The 19,789-nt window shown below is 44.9% G+C and overlaps 1 protein-coding gene across 1 annotated transcript in view; it reads left to right on the top strand.

Moving 5' to 3' along the window:
* MYO18B (myosin XVIIIB) overlaps window positions 1-19,789 on the top strand; it is an 815,563-nt gene that overhangs the window by 527,361 nt on the left and 268,413 nt on the right. Inside the window, exon 34 of the mRNA XM_029619020.1 lies at window positions 8,662-8,766. Within this exon, the coding sequence (XP_029474880.1) occupies window positions 8,662-8,766 (105 nt within the window). The remainder of the gene's footprint in view (window positions 1-8,661; window positions 8,767-19,789) is intronic.

Genomic DNA, 19,789 nt, shown 5'->3' with positions numbered 1-19,789 from the left:
AAACTAGACTCCCTTTTACTTGAGCTCCAAAGGCTCAACCCTACTGGACCAAGCCTGCTCCCCACTCCTCAAATGATCTTAATTAAAAAAAAAAAAAAAAAAAGGGCTGGGGTTGTGGCTCATCCCTTCCCCACTCCCAGCACCTGCTTCCCATTTTTCCAGGGCACCCCCTCCCACCCCTTTGTACCTTAAAGAGAAGCTTTCATGCAGCTGAGATTGCAGCAGTGCCCTATTGCGAACCGGGCCCAATGCTACTGCTTGTGCATTAATTTGACGACTAGCATTATAACATTTTACATCAGAACATGCCATACTGGGTCAGACCAAGAGTCCATCAAGCCCAGTATCCTGTTTCCGACAGTGGCCAATCCAAGTCACAAGTACCTGGCAATTACCCAAACATTAGATAGATCTCAAGCTACTATTGCTTATTGATTAATAGCAGTTTATAAATGTTTCCTCTAGGAAATTATCCAAACCTTTTTTAAACCCAGTTACACTAACTGCCATAACCACATCCTCTGGCAATGAATTCCAGAGCTTAACTATGTGCTGAGTGAAAAAGAATTTTCTTCGATTTGTTTTTAATGTGCTGCTTGCTAACTTCATGGAGTGCCCCCTAGTCCATTTATTATCTGAGAAAGTAAATAACCAATTTACATTAACCTGTTCAAGCCCTTTCTCCCCAACATCCTCTTCAGTAAACACTGAAGCAAAGAATTTGTTTAGTCTTTCGGTGATGGACTTATCTTCCCTAAGTGCCCCTTTAGCCCCTTGATCATCTAACGGTCCAACCGACTCCCTCATAGGCTTTCTGCTTCAGATATATTTTTTAAAGACTTTATGAGTTTTTGCCTCTATGGTCAACTTCTTTTCAAATTCTCTCTTTGCTTGTCTTATCAATGTCTTACATTTAACTTACCAATGCTTATGCTTTATCCTATTTTCTTCAGATGGATCCTTCCAATTTGTGAAAGAAGATTTTTTGGCTAAAATAGCCTCTTTCACCTCACTTTTTAGCCATGCTGGCAAATATTTGACCTTCCTTCCAACTTTCTTAATATGTGGATTACATCTGGATTGTGTTTCTAAGATAGTATTTTTTTTTAACAATGTCCATGCCTGTTGCACACTCTTAATCTTTGTAGCTGCATCTTTCACAAACTCATGGTTTTTGCCTGCCTTCTGACTAGCTATTTAATACAAAACACACAAACTCCTGGTTTATGCCTGCCTTCTGACTAGCTATTTAATACAGACAAACAAACACACTAAAGAATATTTCCCAATAGTTTACTTCTCCCCAAAACTTTTAAGTTCTAAACTTTCCCCAAATAGTACTTAACGATTCTCTTCAGCCACCAGCAAGATGATCCTCTCCTCTCAGTGCTCCCACTGAGGAGATCCCATTGAAATACAACCCAGGATTAGCAAATAAGTCAGGAGTTCCTCATTCTTTTCCCCCTGTTTCCCTTGCTCTTTTTCCTTTTTATTTCTCCTTCATGCAAAAAACTTTTGGATTGTTCAGATTTTCAGTTTGGTTTTCTCTTTCATTCAGTTTGGAGCAGAAGATCATTTATTTCATTTGTTTCCATTAAAATCAGTGAGAGAAGTAATTCATCCTATGTTTGATTCCAATTTTAGGATTTTTCATCCAAGTTATATGAAACATGCTAGTAGGCATCAGTAACAGAGGTAATGGTACTGCATGACGCCAAGACTGGCATGACACGCCACAGCACCACAGAAGGTGCCCAAGCAACTGTGAGAAGGGCAAAGTGGGCCAATTAGTGGCAAGAACATCACAAAGCACCAAAAGAGGGGCAAAACAGCATAAATAGTGAAATTAACACCTCAAGACACCAAAACAGGGGCATGAGATTAACAATGGTACGAACACTCGAAAAGAGTGAGGGGAATGGCAGCACTACATAGTGATGAATACCACAAGGCAAAAAATAAGGAGGCAGATTTTATAAATTTGCGCGAACGCATACTTTTGTTCGCGCACCAGGCGCGAACTAAAGTACACTGGATTTTATAAGATACGTGCTACAACCCAAGAAAGAGATCTAGGTGTCATAGTGGATAACACATTGAAATCGTCGGTTCAGTGTGCTGCGGCAGTCAAAAAAGCAAACAGAATGTTGGGAATTATTAGAAAAGGAATGAAGAATAAAACGGAAAATGTCATAATGCCTCTGTATCGCTCCATGGTGAGACCGCACCTTGAATACTGTGTACAATTCTGGTCGCCGCATCTCAAAAAAGATATAATTGCGATGGAGAAGGTACAGAGAAGGGCTACCAAAATGATAAGGGGAATGGAACAACTCCCCTATGAGGAAAGACTAAAGAGGTTAGGACTTTTCAGCTTGGAGAAGAGACGACTGAGGGGGGATATGATAGAGGTGTTTAAAATCATGAGAGGTCTAGAACGGGTAGATGTGAATCGGTTATTTACTGTTTCGGATAGTAGAAGGACTAGGGGACACTCCATGAAGTTAGCATGGGGCACATTTAAAACTAATCAGAGAAAGTTCTTTTTTACTCAACGCACAATTAAACTCTGGAATTTGTTGCCAGAGAATGTGGTTCGTGCAGTTAGTATAGCTGTGTTTAAAAAAGGATTGGATAAGTTCTTGGAGGAGAAGTCCATTACCTGCTATTAAGTTCACTTAGAGAATAGCCACTGCCATTAGCAATGGTTACATGGAATTGACTTAGTTTTTGGGTACTTGCCAGGTTCTTATGGCCTGGATTGGCCACTGTTGGAAACAGGATGCTGGGCTTGATGGACCCTTGGTCTGACCCAGTATGGCATTTTCTTATGTTCTTATCTTATAAAATCCGGGGTCGGCACGTGCAAGGGGGTGCACATTTGTGCAACCTGCGCCGCCGAGCCCAGCACGCACTGCCTGTTCCCTCCGAGGCCGCTCCGAAATCGGAGCGGCCTCAGAGGGAACTTTCTTTCCACTCCCCCCCCCCCCCCGCACCTTCCCCTCCCTTCCCCTACCTAACCCACCCCCCCGGCCCTATCTAAACCCCCCCCCCTACCTTTTGTTGGCAGATTTACGCCTGCTGAAAGGAGACGTAAATCTGCACGCGCCAGCGGGCTGCTGGCGCGCCATCACCTAACCCGGGGGCTGGTCCGGAGGCCTCAACCACACCCCCGGGCCGGCACCACGCCCCCGGTCCCGCCCGAACCGCCCCTGACCCTGGACACGCCCCCCAGACACGCCCCCGCCCCTTTTACGAAGCCCCGGGACTTACGCACATCCCGGGGCTGTGCGCGCGCCGGCGGCCTATGCAAAATAGGCCGCCGGCGCACAAGGGCCCTGCGCGCGTAAATCCGGCTGGATTTACGCGTGCAGGGCATTTAAAATCCTGCCCAAGGGGTATAGCAGCAAATTAATTAGTATGAGGACCCCATGGCATGCTTGCTGACTGTGCACACAGGACAGAAACTTTCAAAGCAGCTCATAGGTACACACATGTCGGCCCATGACTAGGGCACGGCTATTTTATAACATATGTGCGCTCAATTTTAAGTGCATGGAAATCCCACTTCTACCGCGTAAGTGAGGGGATTTTAAAAAGGATGCACGCCAACACCATGGCCACTAAAACATATTTGTTACCAGTTCACTCAGTTACGGGATAGGTCTTCCAAACCCTCTAGTTTAATAGCCTTCCTTTTCCCCCTGCTAGCCTCAACCTTTCAAACCCCGCTGATCTGCCTAGGCTTTTTTTGTTTTATCACTTACACGTCATCCATAGCAAAAATAAAGTTACACGGCAGGGGACCCCGGCACACACCAGTGCACACCTCCGGCCCGCCCCTTCTAGAATGCAAGTGGTGCATGCAAGGCCCCATTTTTTATGCGCATGGCCCTTTTAAAATAGGGCCATTTAATGGGACTCAATCAAATAGGTTGAAAAGAATGCAGATTTTTCAAGGGATTGTGCCCATTTGGTTCAGATGACTCAAACCAAACCAAAAATTAATTCCTTCAGATCAGATTTCACATTTGGGTCATCCAAATGCACATCCCTAACTCATACATAGGGTTCAATTTTCAAAGAGCCTCTGAGCAGGCGAGATAACCAGTTCATTTTAGTTGCGTGTCATTAGAAAAATTTTCAGTTGAACCTACTTGGTTAGGTTTTGGGATCACAATTTACCTAACTCTAGCTATGCAAAATTTGACTGACTAGGTTTAGGATGGCTATTTTTGTTGCTGGCTTGTCCAGCTAAGCTGGATTGATTGGATTAGAAATCAGTAATAAACAGCTAAGTCACAAGCCTGCTCCAGGAATTCCCTTCAGAGCTGGTGCTTAGCTGGTCAGTGGAAGAAAAAATGTAAAAGCAGAGGTTTAACCAGCTAACTCCTAAAGTTAACTGGTTAAGCCTTATGAAAATCAACCCCACTCTTTCTGCCATGGGTCGTTTATACACATCCATTCCTCTTCACAATGTAAGCAGCTTCTCTTGCTTTGCTCTGCATTTTTTAGTGCACTACACTACATTAACCTGACCGTTTACGTTTGGGTTCTTCTTAACTGTTCTCATCTAACAGCCAAAAGTCAATTTTATTAAAGCAATTGAAAGTTCCAAAACTACTTCACCTTGAAAAACATTTTTTTCTCTGCCTCATTTTCCCACAAAAGATATGGAATAAGTTTTTAAATGAAAAATACAATTTCAAAGAAGTTTCATAAAAGTGCAATCCAAACAAGAGAAGTGTACTGCACAGCAGAACAGTTCCCAAACACTTTAACTGAGGGGGAAAGAATCAGGAATATGTAGCACCTAAACAGCGTTCCAAACCTGATGAATACTGTACACAAACTACAAAGGCCTTATACAGATTTTCAGAGGGATAACCGGGTCAATATGGTGTAGCAAAATTGACAGAAGCGGGCAGCACCAGTTTATAAGACTATCCAGTTTATTGAGGCATGAGCTTGCGATGACACTCTGTCCTCATAAGCTCTTGCCTCAATAAATTGGTTAGCCCATAAGGTGCCACCTGCTTCTTGTCATTCTTTACAGACTGAAGTTTAAAGCGCATAAATCATGCTTTGAAAATCAATCCGGAGGTTCTGTGTATCAAAGCGTGCACAAAACCATGCATACTTTTACCTGCAGTTGAAGCAAGCATTCCAGGGAGCAGAGTTGGCGCAGGGAAAGGATTTATGTGCATGCTTTTGATTTTTGAAAGTATGATTCCAAATCTCCATGCACAAAGTAGCACTTGCTTGGGAGCAGGTGTAATTTCGTGCACATATTTTGGTGCACGCACCTGGGACGCCTACAATTTTTCAAAGGGTACCTATGTGCAAAAGTCTGCTTTGAAAATCTGGGCTAAAATCTGTTCCTAAGCACAGCTCTTAGCCCTATGCGAGTTATATAAATAGCCATCTAAAAGTTCATATAAATTTAAAGTGGAGAACTTGAAAAGACAAATAACTTTGCAGCTGAAGCTGTTATAGTATCCTTGGTTGGCCCCATGTGTTCAAAAGTACATTACTGCACTTAGGTATTAGTTCCTGTTCTATCATAAGAACATGCCATACTGGGTCAGACCAAGGGTCCATCAAGCCCAGCATCCTGCTTCCAACAGTGGCCAATCCAGGCCACAAGAACCTGGCAAGTACCCAAAAACTAAGCCTATTCCATGTAACCATTGCTAATGGCAGTGACTATTCTCTAGGTGAACTTAATAGCAGGTAATGGACTTCTCCTCCAAGAACTTGTCCACAGCTATACTAACTGCACTAACCACATCCTCTGGCAACAAATTCCAGAGTTTAATTGTGCGTTGAGTAAAAAAGAACTTTCTCTGATTAGTTTTAAATGTGCCCCATGCTAACTTCATGGAGTGCCCCCTAGTCTTTCTACTATCCGAAAGAGTAAATAACCGATTCACATCTACCCGTTCTAGACCTCTCATGATTTTAAACACCTCTATCATATCCCCCCTCAGTCGTCTCTTCTCCAAGCTGAAAAGTCCTAACCTCTTTAGTCTTTCCTCATAGGGGAGTTGTTCCATTCCCCTTATCATTTTGGTAGCCCTTCTCTGTACCTTCTCCATCGCAATTATATCTTTTTTGAGATGCGGCGACCAGAATTGTACACAGTATTCAAGGTGCGGTCTCACCATGGAGCAATACAGAGGCATTATGACATTTTCCGTTTTATTCACCATTCCCTTTCTAATAATTCCCAACATTCTGTTTGCTTTTTTGACTGCCGCAGCACACTGAACCGACGATTTCAATGTGTTATCCACTATGACACCTAGATCTCTTTCTTGGGTTGTGAAGATAATAACACCCCATTGAGACTAAGAAGGTCTAAGGTTACTGTTCTGAAGATTGTGGTTAAGTAGTAGCTTGGTAGCTTAAAATTCAACTTGAATACCTAGTACTGATGGTAAATATGTCTCTTTAAGAATGGGTACTATTTGGTCTTCATGATCAAACAGAAGGTAAAATTTGTACCACTGCAGATTGCTACTTAGGGTGGTTATTATTGTTTTCAATGTATTACTTGTCCTTCCACCATAGTGATCAAAGTGAGGTTCAACAAAAGTAATAAAAAATACCATCAAATATTAAAAAAAAAACTAGATAACAGTAAACAAACAACTTCAACATAATAAAACCAAATAGCATTAATAAGTTAGAAGGATAAAAGTTTACTCAGAAGTCAATATTCAAAGGGTTTGGACAGGCAATTTTTAGAATTAACTGGACAATACCCAAGATTTATATATTTCCCACTGTTGATTGGATAAATTTATTCTGAGTAACTTAGTACCTGCACAAAACTTATCCAGATAAATAAGGCAGTGATGGAAGGCATTGCAGGGGTGTGATTCAGTTTTAGCCAGTGAGCATTGATATTCTGTGGCAGGTACTTTGACACTCTCCTTTCAGCGGCATATGCTCTCTGGGGGTGGCGGTTATATGATGGGTCCCAAGGCTGCTCTCCTATCTAGTTGCTTTATTGAGTTATACCAGTCTGAACTGATTGGTTTTCTTCAACTCCACCTTGTGTCTTTTGCATAGCACAACATGATTGCCATAGACATTGGCCTGCAGTTTTACAATCAACATTTCTTTGAGCCTGGTATTCAGATCATTTCAATTCTCCTCATCAGATGTTACAATCCATTTCAGTCCTTTCCACATACTCAGGATGCATGGTATATCAGAAACTGTTCTCACTGAATTAACTCGTATTTCAGATCTTTCTGTTCTCACAGCTCTGATCTTAAATAGAAATTTCTCCTGGCTGGGGTTTCACAAGCTTCCAAGCACGGCCCTCTTCAGGAGGTCTACTAGAGAACTGGGTAGTTATTTATGTTTTTCACCCACTGCTTGCCACTCTATCTCATCAACAACAACACATACACAGTCTTGAGCTCAGTAAACTCCCTCAGACAAAACCATGATCACTCTCTGCATGGGGGTAACTGTAACAGAACTCAAAAAAGGTCCAACAGGGAAAGAAAATGAACTACAAATCCAAAAAATCTATTCCCATCAGAAACATTCATTCAAGCCGTACATTAGTGGACCATCATAATGGAAGCCCATATCTTGTAAGCAAGTAGCTCGCTTTAGGTCCTAACAGATTTTTCTCCAGAGTGTTAGTATAAATGTCAGGTTCCCTTAGCTGAAACTCATGAAAATCTGATAAGGGGCTGTCTTTTTCAAGAAAGCAGCATCAGGGAAATTCTCACAGTAACAGCTTAGAGCAGCTTGGATGGCATTTCTTGTGCCTTTTCAAACATGGTGCCTGTAAGTTTTCTGAAAGGAGAAGACCAGAAGATGTGCATTTAAAGTTCTAGGCAGCCACAGGACACAACCCATAACAAAAATGATCTTCTAGCTTAAAATCTATTGTATATGTGATGTATTCTATGAATGCCTAGTTTGTTTTAATTATGAATGTTTTACTGTAAACCGCTTAGACGGTCAGACTATTGTCCTATTTTGCAGTATATAAAAACTTATAAGTAAATAAATAATAAATAAATTGAGGTGAATGGTAATGTGAATCCTATAGGTTTATTTCAAATTCAAATTAAAGAAAACCAACTCATCATTCAATCCAAATGGCTGAACTGATTTTGTATATAAAAAAAATCAGAACTGCTCCCCAAAGTTCAAATGAGCAGTGGACTCATGGAATCCCGAGCTGCCTATGGGGTCCCCAGGACAGGTTTGATAATAATCTATCCGAATTTAAGATTTCTGAGAGGCTGGATGATCAGAAGTTATAGCATTGAGGAGGAAAGAGTAAGAGGCTTAGGTTTAAGGCTTTGTATATTTTTTTTGTTAGAGAGTATAAGTGAGAAAGATTAAGTTAAAAGGTTGTATGTGGGGGAGGATATTCTGGCTTTTTCATCACCACTAGGGCAGTGATGATGAACTCATCTTTAAGTGCCCCAAAGAGGCTGGGTTCTTGGATCAAATGTATGCAAATATATCATGAATATTCATTGTGGAAATGCTGAAACCCTGGCCTGTTTGTGTCAGTTGAGAGTCAGATTTGCCAACCCTTGACCAGTATTGTACTGTGACTAGCAGTGCTCTTCCTTTCTAACACTAGAAGCCTTTTATAACGGTGTATTTATTTGTATCTAGCTTCGTCAGCTGGAGATGCAGTTGGAGCAAGAATATGAAGAAAAACAGATGGTGCTTCATGAAAAGCAGGACTTGGAAGGGCTCGTTGGAACCCTCTGTGAGCAGGTAGGAGAAAGGACTCTCAGCTATTCAGTGGAAAAATGAACCATCTTCTGGAAGATAATTTCGGAAATTACCCAAACAAAGAAATATATTTTCATGCACACTAAGTCACAGAGAGCAGTTACTGTTTCTTCCATCCTCTCACACGAGCAGGTTAATAAGGAAGCGACAAGAATTTATGATGATATATCTAGGAGAAGTTGTGGGTGAAATGTTTGCCTGCATTATTCGAAATATGCCATCAGATTTCCAGTCTTTTAATGGGTTTTGAGTTCTAATTGCTTTTTAATTAAGTGTTACTGTTTGCTACATAGGCCTAATGCTGCCAAAGCCACTACATAGGGTAAAAATACAGTAATGGCCTGTGGTGAAAATAGTAGGGATATGCAGAAGAAAATAATTTGTTACATTTCATCCATTCATTTTGTGAGAAACTAAATTCATTTCCTTAGTTTCAAAATAAAAAAAAATACATTTGTTTATTCATTTGATTTGTTTTCTCATTTACCATTAAATTCAGTGGGGGAATCATTTCAGCCTATTTTGGGCTCCAGAATTAAGGTTTTCTCATCAATTATCATTGAACTTGTGGGAAGAAATAATCAGAACTCCAAGCTACCTAGAGTGTGACAAAGTGACACCAAAAGTGGCATGAACAGCCTGTAAAGGGGCAAAGGAGTGTTATGACCGTCGGTCGCAGACGGCTGCGACCGTTCTTACTCACATCTTGTGCTGCTGCCCTCTCTTCTTTGGGTGAACTCACGGCTGTGGCCAGCCGCTTTCAATGCATGTTGCCCTGTCCCGGGACTCCTCATGGTAGCAGGGACGCTGCCAACTACCATGTCTCTTCAGGGCCTTCCTAGGCACACGCGCTACTCGGCCCACCTTTAAGGCGTCATTACTAGCTCTGGACTCTTAAGCACCACCGGGGCCTGGCTATAATCGACTTGGCAATGAGTTCCCTCATTGCTGATTCCTGCTGCTGTCTCCTCGGACCTGTGGTTCCCGTATCCTGCACTTCCTGGCATGAGACACTCTCCAGACACCCGCTCCTCAGGGGCTCGCTCCTGTCTCTGGCTATCCCGCTGCTCGGGAAGGCCCTGCACCTCAGAAGCCCTGCCTGCTGGCTTCCCTGCTCCTCGGGGTCACTCCTGGAACTACACTGCTTCATTGTACACTCAGCGTTGGTGTACCCCGCTCTGCTGGCCATTGCCTTTCTACGTCAGTGACTGTGCCACGCTTCCCCGCTCCTTGGGGCAGCGCCTTGTGTTCTTCAGTGACTGTTCCACGCTCCCCCGCTCTTCAGGGCAGCGTGTTGTGTTCTTCACTGACTGTGCCATGCTCCCCCGCTCCTCGAGGCAACGCCTTGTATACTTCAGTGACTGTGCCATGCTCCCCGCTCCTCAGGGCAGTGCCCTGACTCACTTCAGAAACTGGGCTCCCCCTTCCCTGCTCCTCGGGGTAGTGCTTATGTGCATTGCCAGAAACTCCATTGGGCTTCCCCGCTCCTTGGGTAAGCCTATGTCATTTCTCCTGTGCTGACTCACCATGTGGCTCGCCCCTCGGGGCTGTCCCCTCGGCACTCCTCCATACCCTGCCTTGCATTCCCTCCTCCTCAGGGCCTGCTCTGCACTCCACCACAGTGAGTTCCTATTCTGGCACTTGCACCCACATCCCAGCCTCTCTCTCTCCGTACTCTCTGGGATGTGTCATCTGCTGCTACAGACCTCGCTTCCCAATGGTGAGACCCAGTGGGGCTCCTCCCCGTGTGCGGTACCAACTCTCACCTCAGGCCAAGAGCCCACTAACCCATGGATTCTAACAGTTTGCCAAGTCCATGGACCCCGCAGAGGTCTCTGCTCTCCAGGCCATCCCTAGCCTGGCACAACAAATTTCTGAATAACAAAAATTCTTAGAAACTTTGGCAGCAGCCATAGATAACCTGAATACTCATTTGGATGCCGCCTCGATGGTAGGTCGGTGGACCTCTTCGCTGGTCCACCGACCTACCGTGCCCTTGCTGGCACCCCCACCTTTCTTAGGAGACCCTCTTATATGCAGGGGTTTCCTGAATCAATGTAATATGCACTTTTGCCTACAACCAGCTTACTTCCCAGATAAGATCACCAAGACGATTTACATCCTGGATGGTAAGGCCCTGGGCGTCACCCCTCTGGGAGCATGCTGACCCAGTTCTTCGAGACTTGCCTGGCTTCCTTGACTTATTTTGCTCCATCTTCGACAACTCAGGTCGAAGAACCATATCTGGGTCTTCCCTTCTACATCTCCAACAAGGCTCCATGTCTCTGACCGACTACATCATTGAGTTCAGGACCCTCTCATCTGAGCTTCACTGGAACTCGGATTGCCTATGTACTATCTTCCTCAAAGGTCTGAGCCCCTGGATCAAAGCTGAGCTGGTGGCTCGGGAACTACTGGAATCCATGGATCCCTTGATAGACCTTGTTGGTCGCATCGACCGCCACCTTCGAGAACGCTCACAGGAGGCTAGAACATCCAGGAGGCACTGAGCTCATCCTGAATTCAACGTACGTCCTCTCCTAAGCCCAACACCGCTCAGACCAAAGAAGTGGAAGAGCCTATGCAGAAGGGTCGAAGTAGGCTTTCTCCAAAGGAAAAATGCTGTCATCAGCAATCGGGCCTCTGTTTGTATTGTGGCCAAACTGGACATGCCATAGCTTCATGCCCTGTCTGTCTGGGAAACTCCCAGGCCTAAGTTCTGCCGGAGGATTACTCCTAGGCTTGACTTCGCCCTCTCCTCCATTAACCGTGCCCATCTCCATCAAGCTGGATAATCAGGAGTTTCACACACTGGCTTTGGTGTACTCGGGGGCTGGTGGGAATTTTATTTTGAAACAACTTGCTGAACATCTCTGAATTCCCACCATCTGCTCCCCAGTGCCCTTACATCTCTCCTCCATCCGTGGAGAACCTCTACCAGGCAAGGTTACTCACACGCCGGCGCCTATCCAGCTCCGTACTGGGTCTCTACATGTAGCGACCATTTCATTTCTTATTCTGGATAAGGCAATACATCCTGTGGTCCTGGGACTGCCGGGTTACAGCTACACACCCCGCAGTTTGACTGGGCCACATTACAACTCTCTCGCTGGGGCTCCTCCTGCCATGACAAATGTCTGGAACGTGTCTCACCCATGCCTTGCCTGACCACTTCAGCTTCTCTTCCGGGCCTTCCTCTGCAGAATTCCTCAAATGCAGACGTATTCTCCAAAAAGGCTGTGGACATTCACATCGCTCCTTTGACTGTGCAATAAATTTGCACCTCCTCGTGGTAGGATCTATCCATTATCCTTGACCAAAATGCAAGCCATGTTGGAATATATTCATGAGAACTTGGCTAAGGGATTCATCTGGCCTTCCAAAACTCCCACTGAACTGGGCTTTTTCTTCGTGGGAAAAAGACGGTTCACTCTGACCCTGCATCACCTATCGTGGCCTAAATGAGATCACCCTGAAGGACCGCTATCCTTTGCCCTTGATTTCAGAGCTCTTTGACAGGCTTCAGGGGGCTAAAATCTTCACTAAATTGGACCTCAGAGGAGCTTACAATCTGGTCCGGATCCACCAGGGCGACGAATGTAAAACCGTGTTTAACACACGTGACGGCCACTTTGAATATCTTGTGATGCCGTTCGGCCTTTGTAACGCTCCAGCGGTTTTTCAGAATATGATGAACGAGGTCTTCAGAGACATGCTCTACCAATGTGTCGTGGACAACATCTTAGTTTTCTGCCAAGACCTTCAGAGTCACCGCCAGGATGTTTGCCATATTCTCCAGCGTTTGCGGGACAACCAGTTGTATGCCAAACTTGAGAAGTGTTCTTTTGAGCAAGAGTCTGTTCCTTTCCTTGGTTACGTGGTTTCCAGCCTAGGTTTTTGGATGGATCCCAAAAATCAAAAAGTATCCGCGGCTGGCCTCAACCTGCAGGCTTCAAGGCCCTGCGGAGATTTCTTGGCTTCACCAATTACTACAGGTTGTTTATTCACCATTATTCTACTCTGACTGCTCCACTTACGGCCATGACTCGCAAAGGGGCCAATCCTTCTCAATGGTTACCAGAAGCCATGACCGCCTTCCAAGATCTCAAGACAGCCTTCCTCCAGGCACCATGTCTTCGCCACCCAGACCCCCAACATCCCTTCATCGTCGAAGTCGACGCCTCTGATGTTTACGTGGGAGCAGTACTCAGCCAGTATTCGACCACCCATACCTTTCTTCTCCCCATGCTCATTCTTCTCCAAACGCTTTTCTCCAGCGGAACATATTACGCAATCAGGGATAAGGAGTTGTTGGCGATTAAACTGACTTTCGAGAATGGCATCCTTGGCTCGAGGGAGCTCAACATCACATTACAGTATATACCGACCACAAAAACTTTGAGTATTTACACCGCGCTCAACGTCTAAATTAGGCTCTTTTTATTTTTTACTCGATTTAATTTCCTGCTATGATACCAGTCAGCCAATAAAAATTGCCGTGCTGATGCCCTCTCCAGGTCCTTCATCACAGAGGATGTTCCCGATGTTCCACGGCACATTATTGATCCTGCTAAGGTCATCCTTTCAGCTACGTTCACTGTGCCACCTGGGAAAATGGTGGTTCCCCGACAACTACAATGGAAGATACTTCGGTGGGTTCATGACTCCTTGACTGCAGGCCACCCGGGACAGTCTAGAACTCTCTCCACTCTCCAGCGGTTCTACTGGTGGCCCACCATGAAGAAGGACACACAGGCCTATGTTGAGTCCTGCCCCACATGCGCTTGTCATAAGCCCCTGGTAGGGCATCCTTGGGGTCTCCTGCAACCACTTTCCATGCCAAGTGAACCGTGGACACACATAGCCACAGATTTTATTGTGGATCTTCCTCCCTCGGATAGCAACAATACTATTTGGGTCACAGTGGATCGATTTTTGAAAATGGCTCACTTTGTGGCACTACCTGGTTTTCCTTCAGCACCAGAACTAGCTAACCTGTTCATCCGTCATGTGTTCCATCTCCATGGCCTTCCTAAACATATCCTCTCAGATCAGGGAGTAAAATTCACCGCCAGATTTTGGAAATCCCTCTGCAAAAAGTTCGACATTTTATTGAATCTCTGGCTTACCATCCCCCAAGCCAATGGTCAGACGGAGAGAACAAACAGGACTTTAAAACAGTGTCTCCGAGCGTATGTAAATTCACGGCAGAACGATTGGTCTGACCTTCTGCCATGGGCGGAATTTGCCAAATTCCCACCAGTACGCATCCACTGGGTCATCACCCTTCCAGGTGGTTTACAGACGGCAGTCACTGCCTCCTCACCCGCTCTCGCTATCAGTGCCGTCCCCAGCGGCGCAGGCTACCGCGCAGGAGTTACATCGACTTTGGGACAACACTAAACAACTTCTTCAGAAAGCCGCTCAGAAATCTAAGAAATTCTACAATGCTCATCATTGAGAAGCTCCTCAATTTAAACCTGAAGACAAGGTGTGGCTCAGCACCCGGTTTATCCAACTTAAACTGCCTTTGGCCCCCTTCGCTCCCAGATACATTAGGCCTTTTCCCATGCTTCGCCGGCTGGGCCCAGTTACCTACAGCCTTCAACTGCCCTCGTCTCTTAAAATCCACAATGCCTTCCATATATAACTACTAAAACCTCTGGTACTGTCCGACTTCTCTAAGAAATCACCAGAGCTCCTACCTCTATCTGCACTTCCTAGCATGAGACACTCTCCGGGTACCCACTGCTCGGGCGCTTGCTCCTGTCTGGCTATCCCACTCCTCGGGAAGGCCCTGTGCCTCGGAAGCCCTACCTGCTGGCTTCCCTGATTCTTGGGGTCGTCCTGGAACTACACTGCTTCTTTGGAGACTCATCATTGGTGTACCCCACTCTGCGGGCTATTGTCTTTCTACATCAGTGACTGTACCACGCTTCCCTGCTCCTCGGGGCAGCACTTTGTGTTCTTCACTGACTGTGCAACGCTCCCCCGCTCCTCGGGGCAACGTCATGTGTACTTCAGTGACTGCACTGTGCTCCCCACTCCTCGGGGCAGCACCCTGACTCACTTCAGAGACTGTGCTCACACTTCCCTGCTCCTCGTGGTAGTGCCTACGTGCATTGCCAGAAACTCCATTGGACTTCCCCGCTCCTCGGGTAAGCCTACGTCATTTCTCCTGTGCTGACTCACCATGTGGCTCCGCCCCTCAGGGCTGTCCCCTCGGCACTCCTCCATACCCTGCCTCACATTACCTGCTCCTCAGGGCCTGCTCTGCACTCCACCACAGTGAGTTCCTATTCTGGCACTTGCACCCACATCCCAGCCTCTCTCTCCTTACTCTCTGGGCTGTGTCTTCTGCTGCTACAGACCTCACTCCCGACGGTGAGACCCAGTGGGGCTCCTCCCTGTGAGCAGTACGAACTCTCACCTTGGGCCAAGGGCCCACTAACCCATGGATTCTAACAAGGATTATCATGAGTAGAGATGTGAATCGTGTCCTCGATCGTCTTAACAATCGATTTCGTCTGGGAGGGGGAGGGAATCGTATTGTTGCCGTTTGGGTGGGTAAAGTATCGTGAAAATCGTTAAAATCGTGAGCCGGCACACTAAAACCCCCTAAAACCCACCCCGACCCTTTAAATTAAATCCCCCACCCTCCCGAACCCCCCCCCCCCAAATGCTTTAAATTACCTGGGGATCCAGCGGCGGTCCGGAACGGCGGCGGTCCGAAACGGCCTCCTGCTATTGAATCGTGTTGTCTTCAGCCGGCGCCATTTTGCAAAATGGCCTCCGCAAAATGGCGGCGGCCATAGACCAACACGATTCGACTGCAGGAGGTCGTTCCAGACCCCCGCTGGACTTTTGGCAAGTCTTGTGGGGGTCAGGGGACCCCCGCTGAACGACCTCCTGCAGTCGATCTCCTGCCGGCGCCATTTTCCGTACGGAAAACGATTCGCGGCAGGAAATCGCTCCCAGACCCCCGCTGGACCCCCAGGAACTTTTGGCCAGCTTGGGGGGGCCTCCTGACCCCCACAAGACTTGCCAAAAGTCCAGCGGGGGTCTGGAACGACCCTGCAGTCGAATCGTGTTGGTCTATGGCCGCCGCCATTTTGCGGCGGCCATTTTGCAAAATGGCGCCGGCTGAAGACAACACGATTCAATAGCAGGAGGCCGTTTCGGACCGCCGCTCTACCCAGGGTAATTTAAGGCATTGGGGGGAGGTTCGGGAGGGTGGGGGATTTAATTTAAAGGGTCGGGGGTGGGTTTTAGGGGGTTTTAGTGTGCCGGTTTTCCTGCCCTCCCCCTTCCCCCGATTTAGCTACGGACCGCCGCTGGACCCCAGGGTAATTTAAGGCATTTGGGGGGGGGGGGTTCGGGAGGGTGGGGGATTTAATTTAAAGGGTCGGGGGTGGGTTTTAGGGGGTTTTAGTGTGCTGGTTTTCCTGCCCTCCCCCTTCCCCCGATTTTCGATTTTTTGACGATAAATCGGGGGAATTGGTATTGTATCGTGGCCCTAACGGTTTTTGACGATTTAAAATATATCGGACGATATTTTAAATCGTCAAAAAACGATTCACATCCCTAATCACGAGTTCTCTGAGACATCATCAGAGCAAAGAAGAAAGTTAGTGTGGGAAAAGTACTCCAAGGCTCCAAGAGAGGGCAAAAGAAACAGTGATGGCATCATGAGAGGCAAAGTGGAACCATCTAGTAATGTAGATAGGTGTTTATAACATTTTAAATAAATAAATAAGTGGTATCAGCATCCTAAGGCACCATGAAGGGGAATGAAGCAGAAAAGGTGGCAGGAAATAAACCCAAGGCACTGATAAAGGGTCTAAATGGCACGGTAGCATTAAGATACCAAAACAATTTGAGGTGCAAAACAGCCCCTCAGACTGGCAAGGTATAAGGCCGGGGTATGATAGCAAAGCACAGTGGCAGAAAGAACACCATGGTGTAAAGTCTGGGCATGGCAGCAAGACTGAGTAGCAGCAAGGCAGAGTGGGATGGAGGATGCCAGTCATTCTGTTGGGCATCCGTGGAAGAGAGCAAAAACGTTGTTTGGAAGTATTAGCATGGTTCGTTGGTAACATCAGCTTGTGTCATGGTTTTATAAGGAGTGGCATCCCCTGAACAAAGGCTGTTGTCTGAAACGTGGCCTCATTGGGAGGGCAGTAAGCTTTTTTTGTCGGTACACAACGCATTATAATGCCGACTGTTCCTTAGTATTTAAAACTCTCTCTTGTTCCATTTAAATTTTTCTGGACTGGCTAAATCTTGAATAGGTTTAAAATAAGTAAAAATGTATACATTTTAAATAATGCAAAAGATATGTGCACATTTTTTAAGTGCTTGATAAAACTGTAAAAATATTCAAAGTCATTTTGATTCACATACTGACTATATCAGCCTAATTGGAAGGAGGTTGGTAGTTAATGATTAAAGTACGTTAAAGTTATTACTGGGTGGCAATGTAGAATATATGAAACCTACAACTGCTTCCATCTATTTATTATTTTTGTTTAGAATTTTTTAGTAATTTAAATTACATTAATTAAAAATTTTAAAATATAGTAAAAATTTAACACAGGTAGTTTGGAGACAAAGGTGTCAGGGATTATGTGTGAATAATTCTGTTGAATCACACCAAGTGTCAGATTCAGTACAAGAAAATGAACTATAAGTATCATTTTCTTGACATAGACAAAGTTCAACCAGGGAATATAATAAAAGCTATTTGCTGGATAGAATTTAGATTTTCTTGTAAAATAGGCTTTCCAAAGAATCACATTCAGAACATGTAATTGGCTTCTCTAATGAGTGTGGTTTGGTTTTCTGGTACATTATAAGGGTTGCTTTATTTAGAACATTTTTCCTATATTCTATAACTGAACTTTGGCTGTTCCATTTTGTGATTTTCTGGTTTTGCCTGAGTTCTCTCTGCCTTTCTGATGCTTTTACCACACTCAGAACATATTAATTGTTTCTCTCCCCTATGTTTTCTGATCTGCTTGTATTTCTTACTTCAGACTGAGGGCTTTTGTGGTCAAACTACTTCAGTATAATGAACCAAACGGTGGGAGAACCAAGCTTGGACTGTATATATATGGGGGGGGGGGGGGGGGGGGGGAGAAGAAAATGAAGAACTATAGAACAGGTGCTGTGGTAATAGAAATCTGTATTTTTTTTTTTTAAATTTTTGTTCTGGGGATAAAACACCCCAGTACATCAAACCAAGAAGAAAGCTAGTATGGGAAGGACACCTCAAGTCTGCAAAAGAGAGCACTAACAAGTTTCCTGATATGGCAGCTGGGCATCAGGCAGCAAGTCCCCAGTGATGGTATTAGGTCCATGGCAGGTAGGAATATGGCAGCAAGCCTCCTCTGGTGGTACTAGGGGTGAGACTGATGGAGCACAGACTAAAATGAGCAGCAGCCAAAAAGTTGTTTAGAAAAAGTTCACATCTAAAAACTGTGAGAGTTAAAAAAAAAAAAAAGTGTCCTCCCACAAAAATTTATACAGAAGGAATGCAACACTTTGCTTCACTGGATCCAGAGATCTGTGATAGGTTAGATTAGAAAAAAGCTTCATTACAGTATGTTGTCTCTTTTGTCTCTTTCATAACATGTCCTACCTAGGGTCTGATAAGGCAGTAAGGACACACATGACTTACTGGGAAGGGCTGGCTGGCTGCTATACTAAGTAAGAAATCCTGTCTTATAATTGTTCCTCCATTGATTTCTATGATGCATAGACTTCAATGGGCCATAGAAATGAGTGGAAGATGGGACAAATTGACAAATATGATTCATTTAACTCATGGGACCGCCCCCTCCATTTGTTTCATGGACCTCTGAAAAACAAATGGGGTCCCATTTGTTTTGGGATGCCTATTTGCTTTAAACAACTGCACATCTCTAGAAAATAGTATTGAAAGTGAGATTGAGGGGAAAAGATAGGGGTGTAATTAAATGGGATGAATGTCAAGAAAGCATAGAAACAATGGAAAACACAAGTGGAGTGAAAGATGTGACCAACAGTGGAGTGTTCTTTAAAACAAAGTTGACTGGCAGTTAATGACCTGGCTAGGAAAGCGTTGCCATAGGCTTTTATCCAAATCAGGGCATAAATAGATATTATCTGACCCCTGGCTTCAGGAGATTACTGCACCTGTGAACCAACATGTGTTGACTATTATTTCTGATTTTATATCTTTACCAGTAGCATAGTATAGTCCCCTAGTGTGAAATTTCTTAGAAGCTGAATTTACTGACCTGTACAGCAGCCAGTTCGATTGCTTGGAAAAAAAAATCAGGCCGAGATATCTGAAAGATAATATGCATCATTTAATTACAATATGAAGTCAGATATTGTGCCTTGGGTCTTGGTAACAAAAAGATGAAAGGTTGCACTGTGAGGTACTAATTTGCGCAACAATCACAAACTGATATAGAATTTATGAATAATGGTCTTGCTGATGGTTCAATGAAGGAAATAATGTAACAGGAATTCTTAGAAATGTCTGTTGCTATGACTACCATTCACTGGTAATTGCATTGGGAAGAATAAACATGAAGCATTCTTGCGGGGAAACATTTGGCATTGCAACAGGTGGGAGGAGGAAGTAGGTAGGTTGGTTGCCTTCCCCTAGGGAATTGAATGGTCCTTGCACTGCGACCACTTTTTCTTGAGTTTGCATATGATTTCTCTATGAGTAGAGCTGAACCAAAAGAAGAAAGAGCCATAATCAAAGAAATTGGGGGACTTAGAACATGGTATGACAATGGTATAAAGTAAGAACAACATGTTAATGCAAGTTATTGTTGTTGTGTGCTGCTTGAACCTTGGGTGAGAAAATGAAAAAGTCAAAGGATAGGAGGCAATATCTTGTTGTTGACTGAGAACTAGTTAAAGATAGGAAACAGTGAGTAGGATTAAGTGGTCAGCTTTCTCACTGTAGAAAGGTAAACAGCGGTGTGCCTCAGGGATCGGTACTGGG

Source organism: Rhinatrema bivittatum, chromosome 11 (genome assembly GCF_901001135.1).
Source record: "Rhinatrema bivittatum chromosome 11, aRhiBiv1.1, whole genome shotgun sequence".
Classification (NCBI taxonomy): Eukaryota; Metazoa; Chordata; class Amphibia; order Gymnophiona; family Rhinatrematidae; genus Rhinatrema; species Rhinatrema bivittatum.
This window is presented reverse-complemented; position numbering and strand designations above follow the sequence as displayed.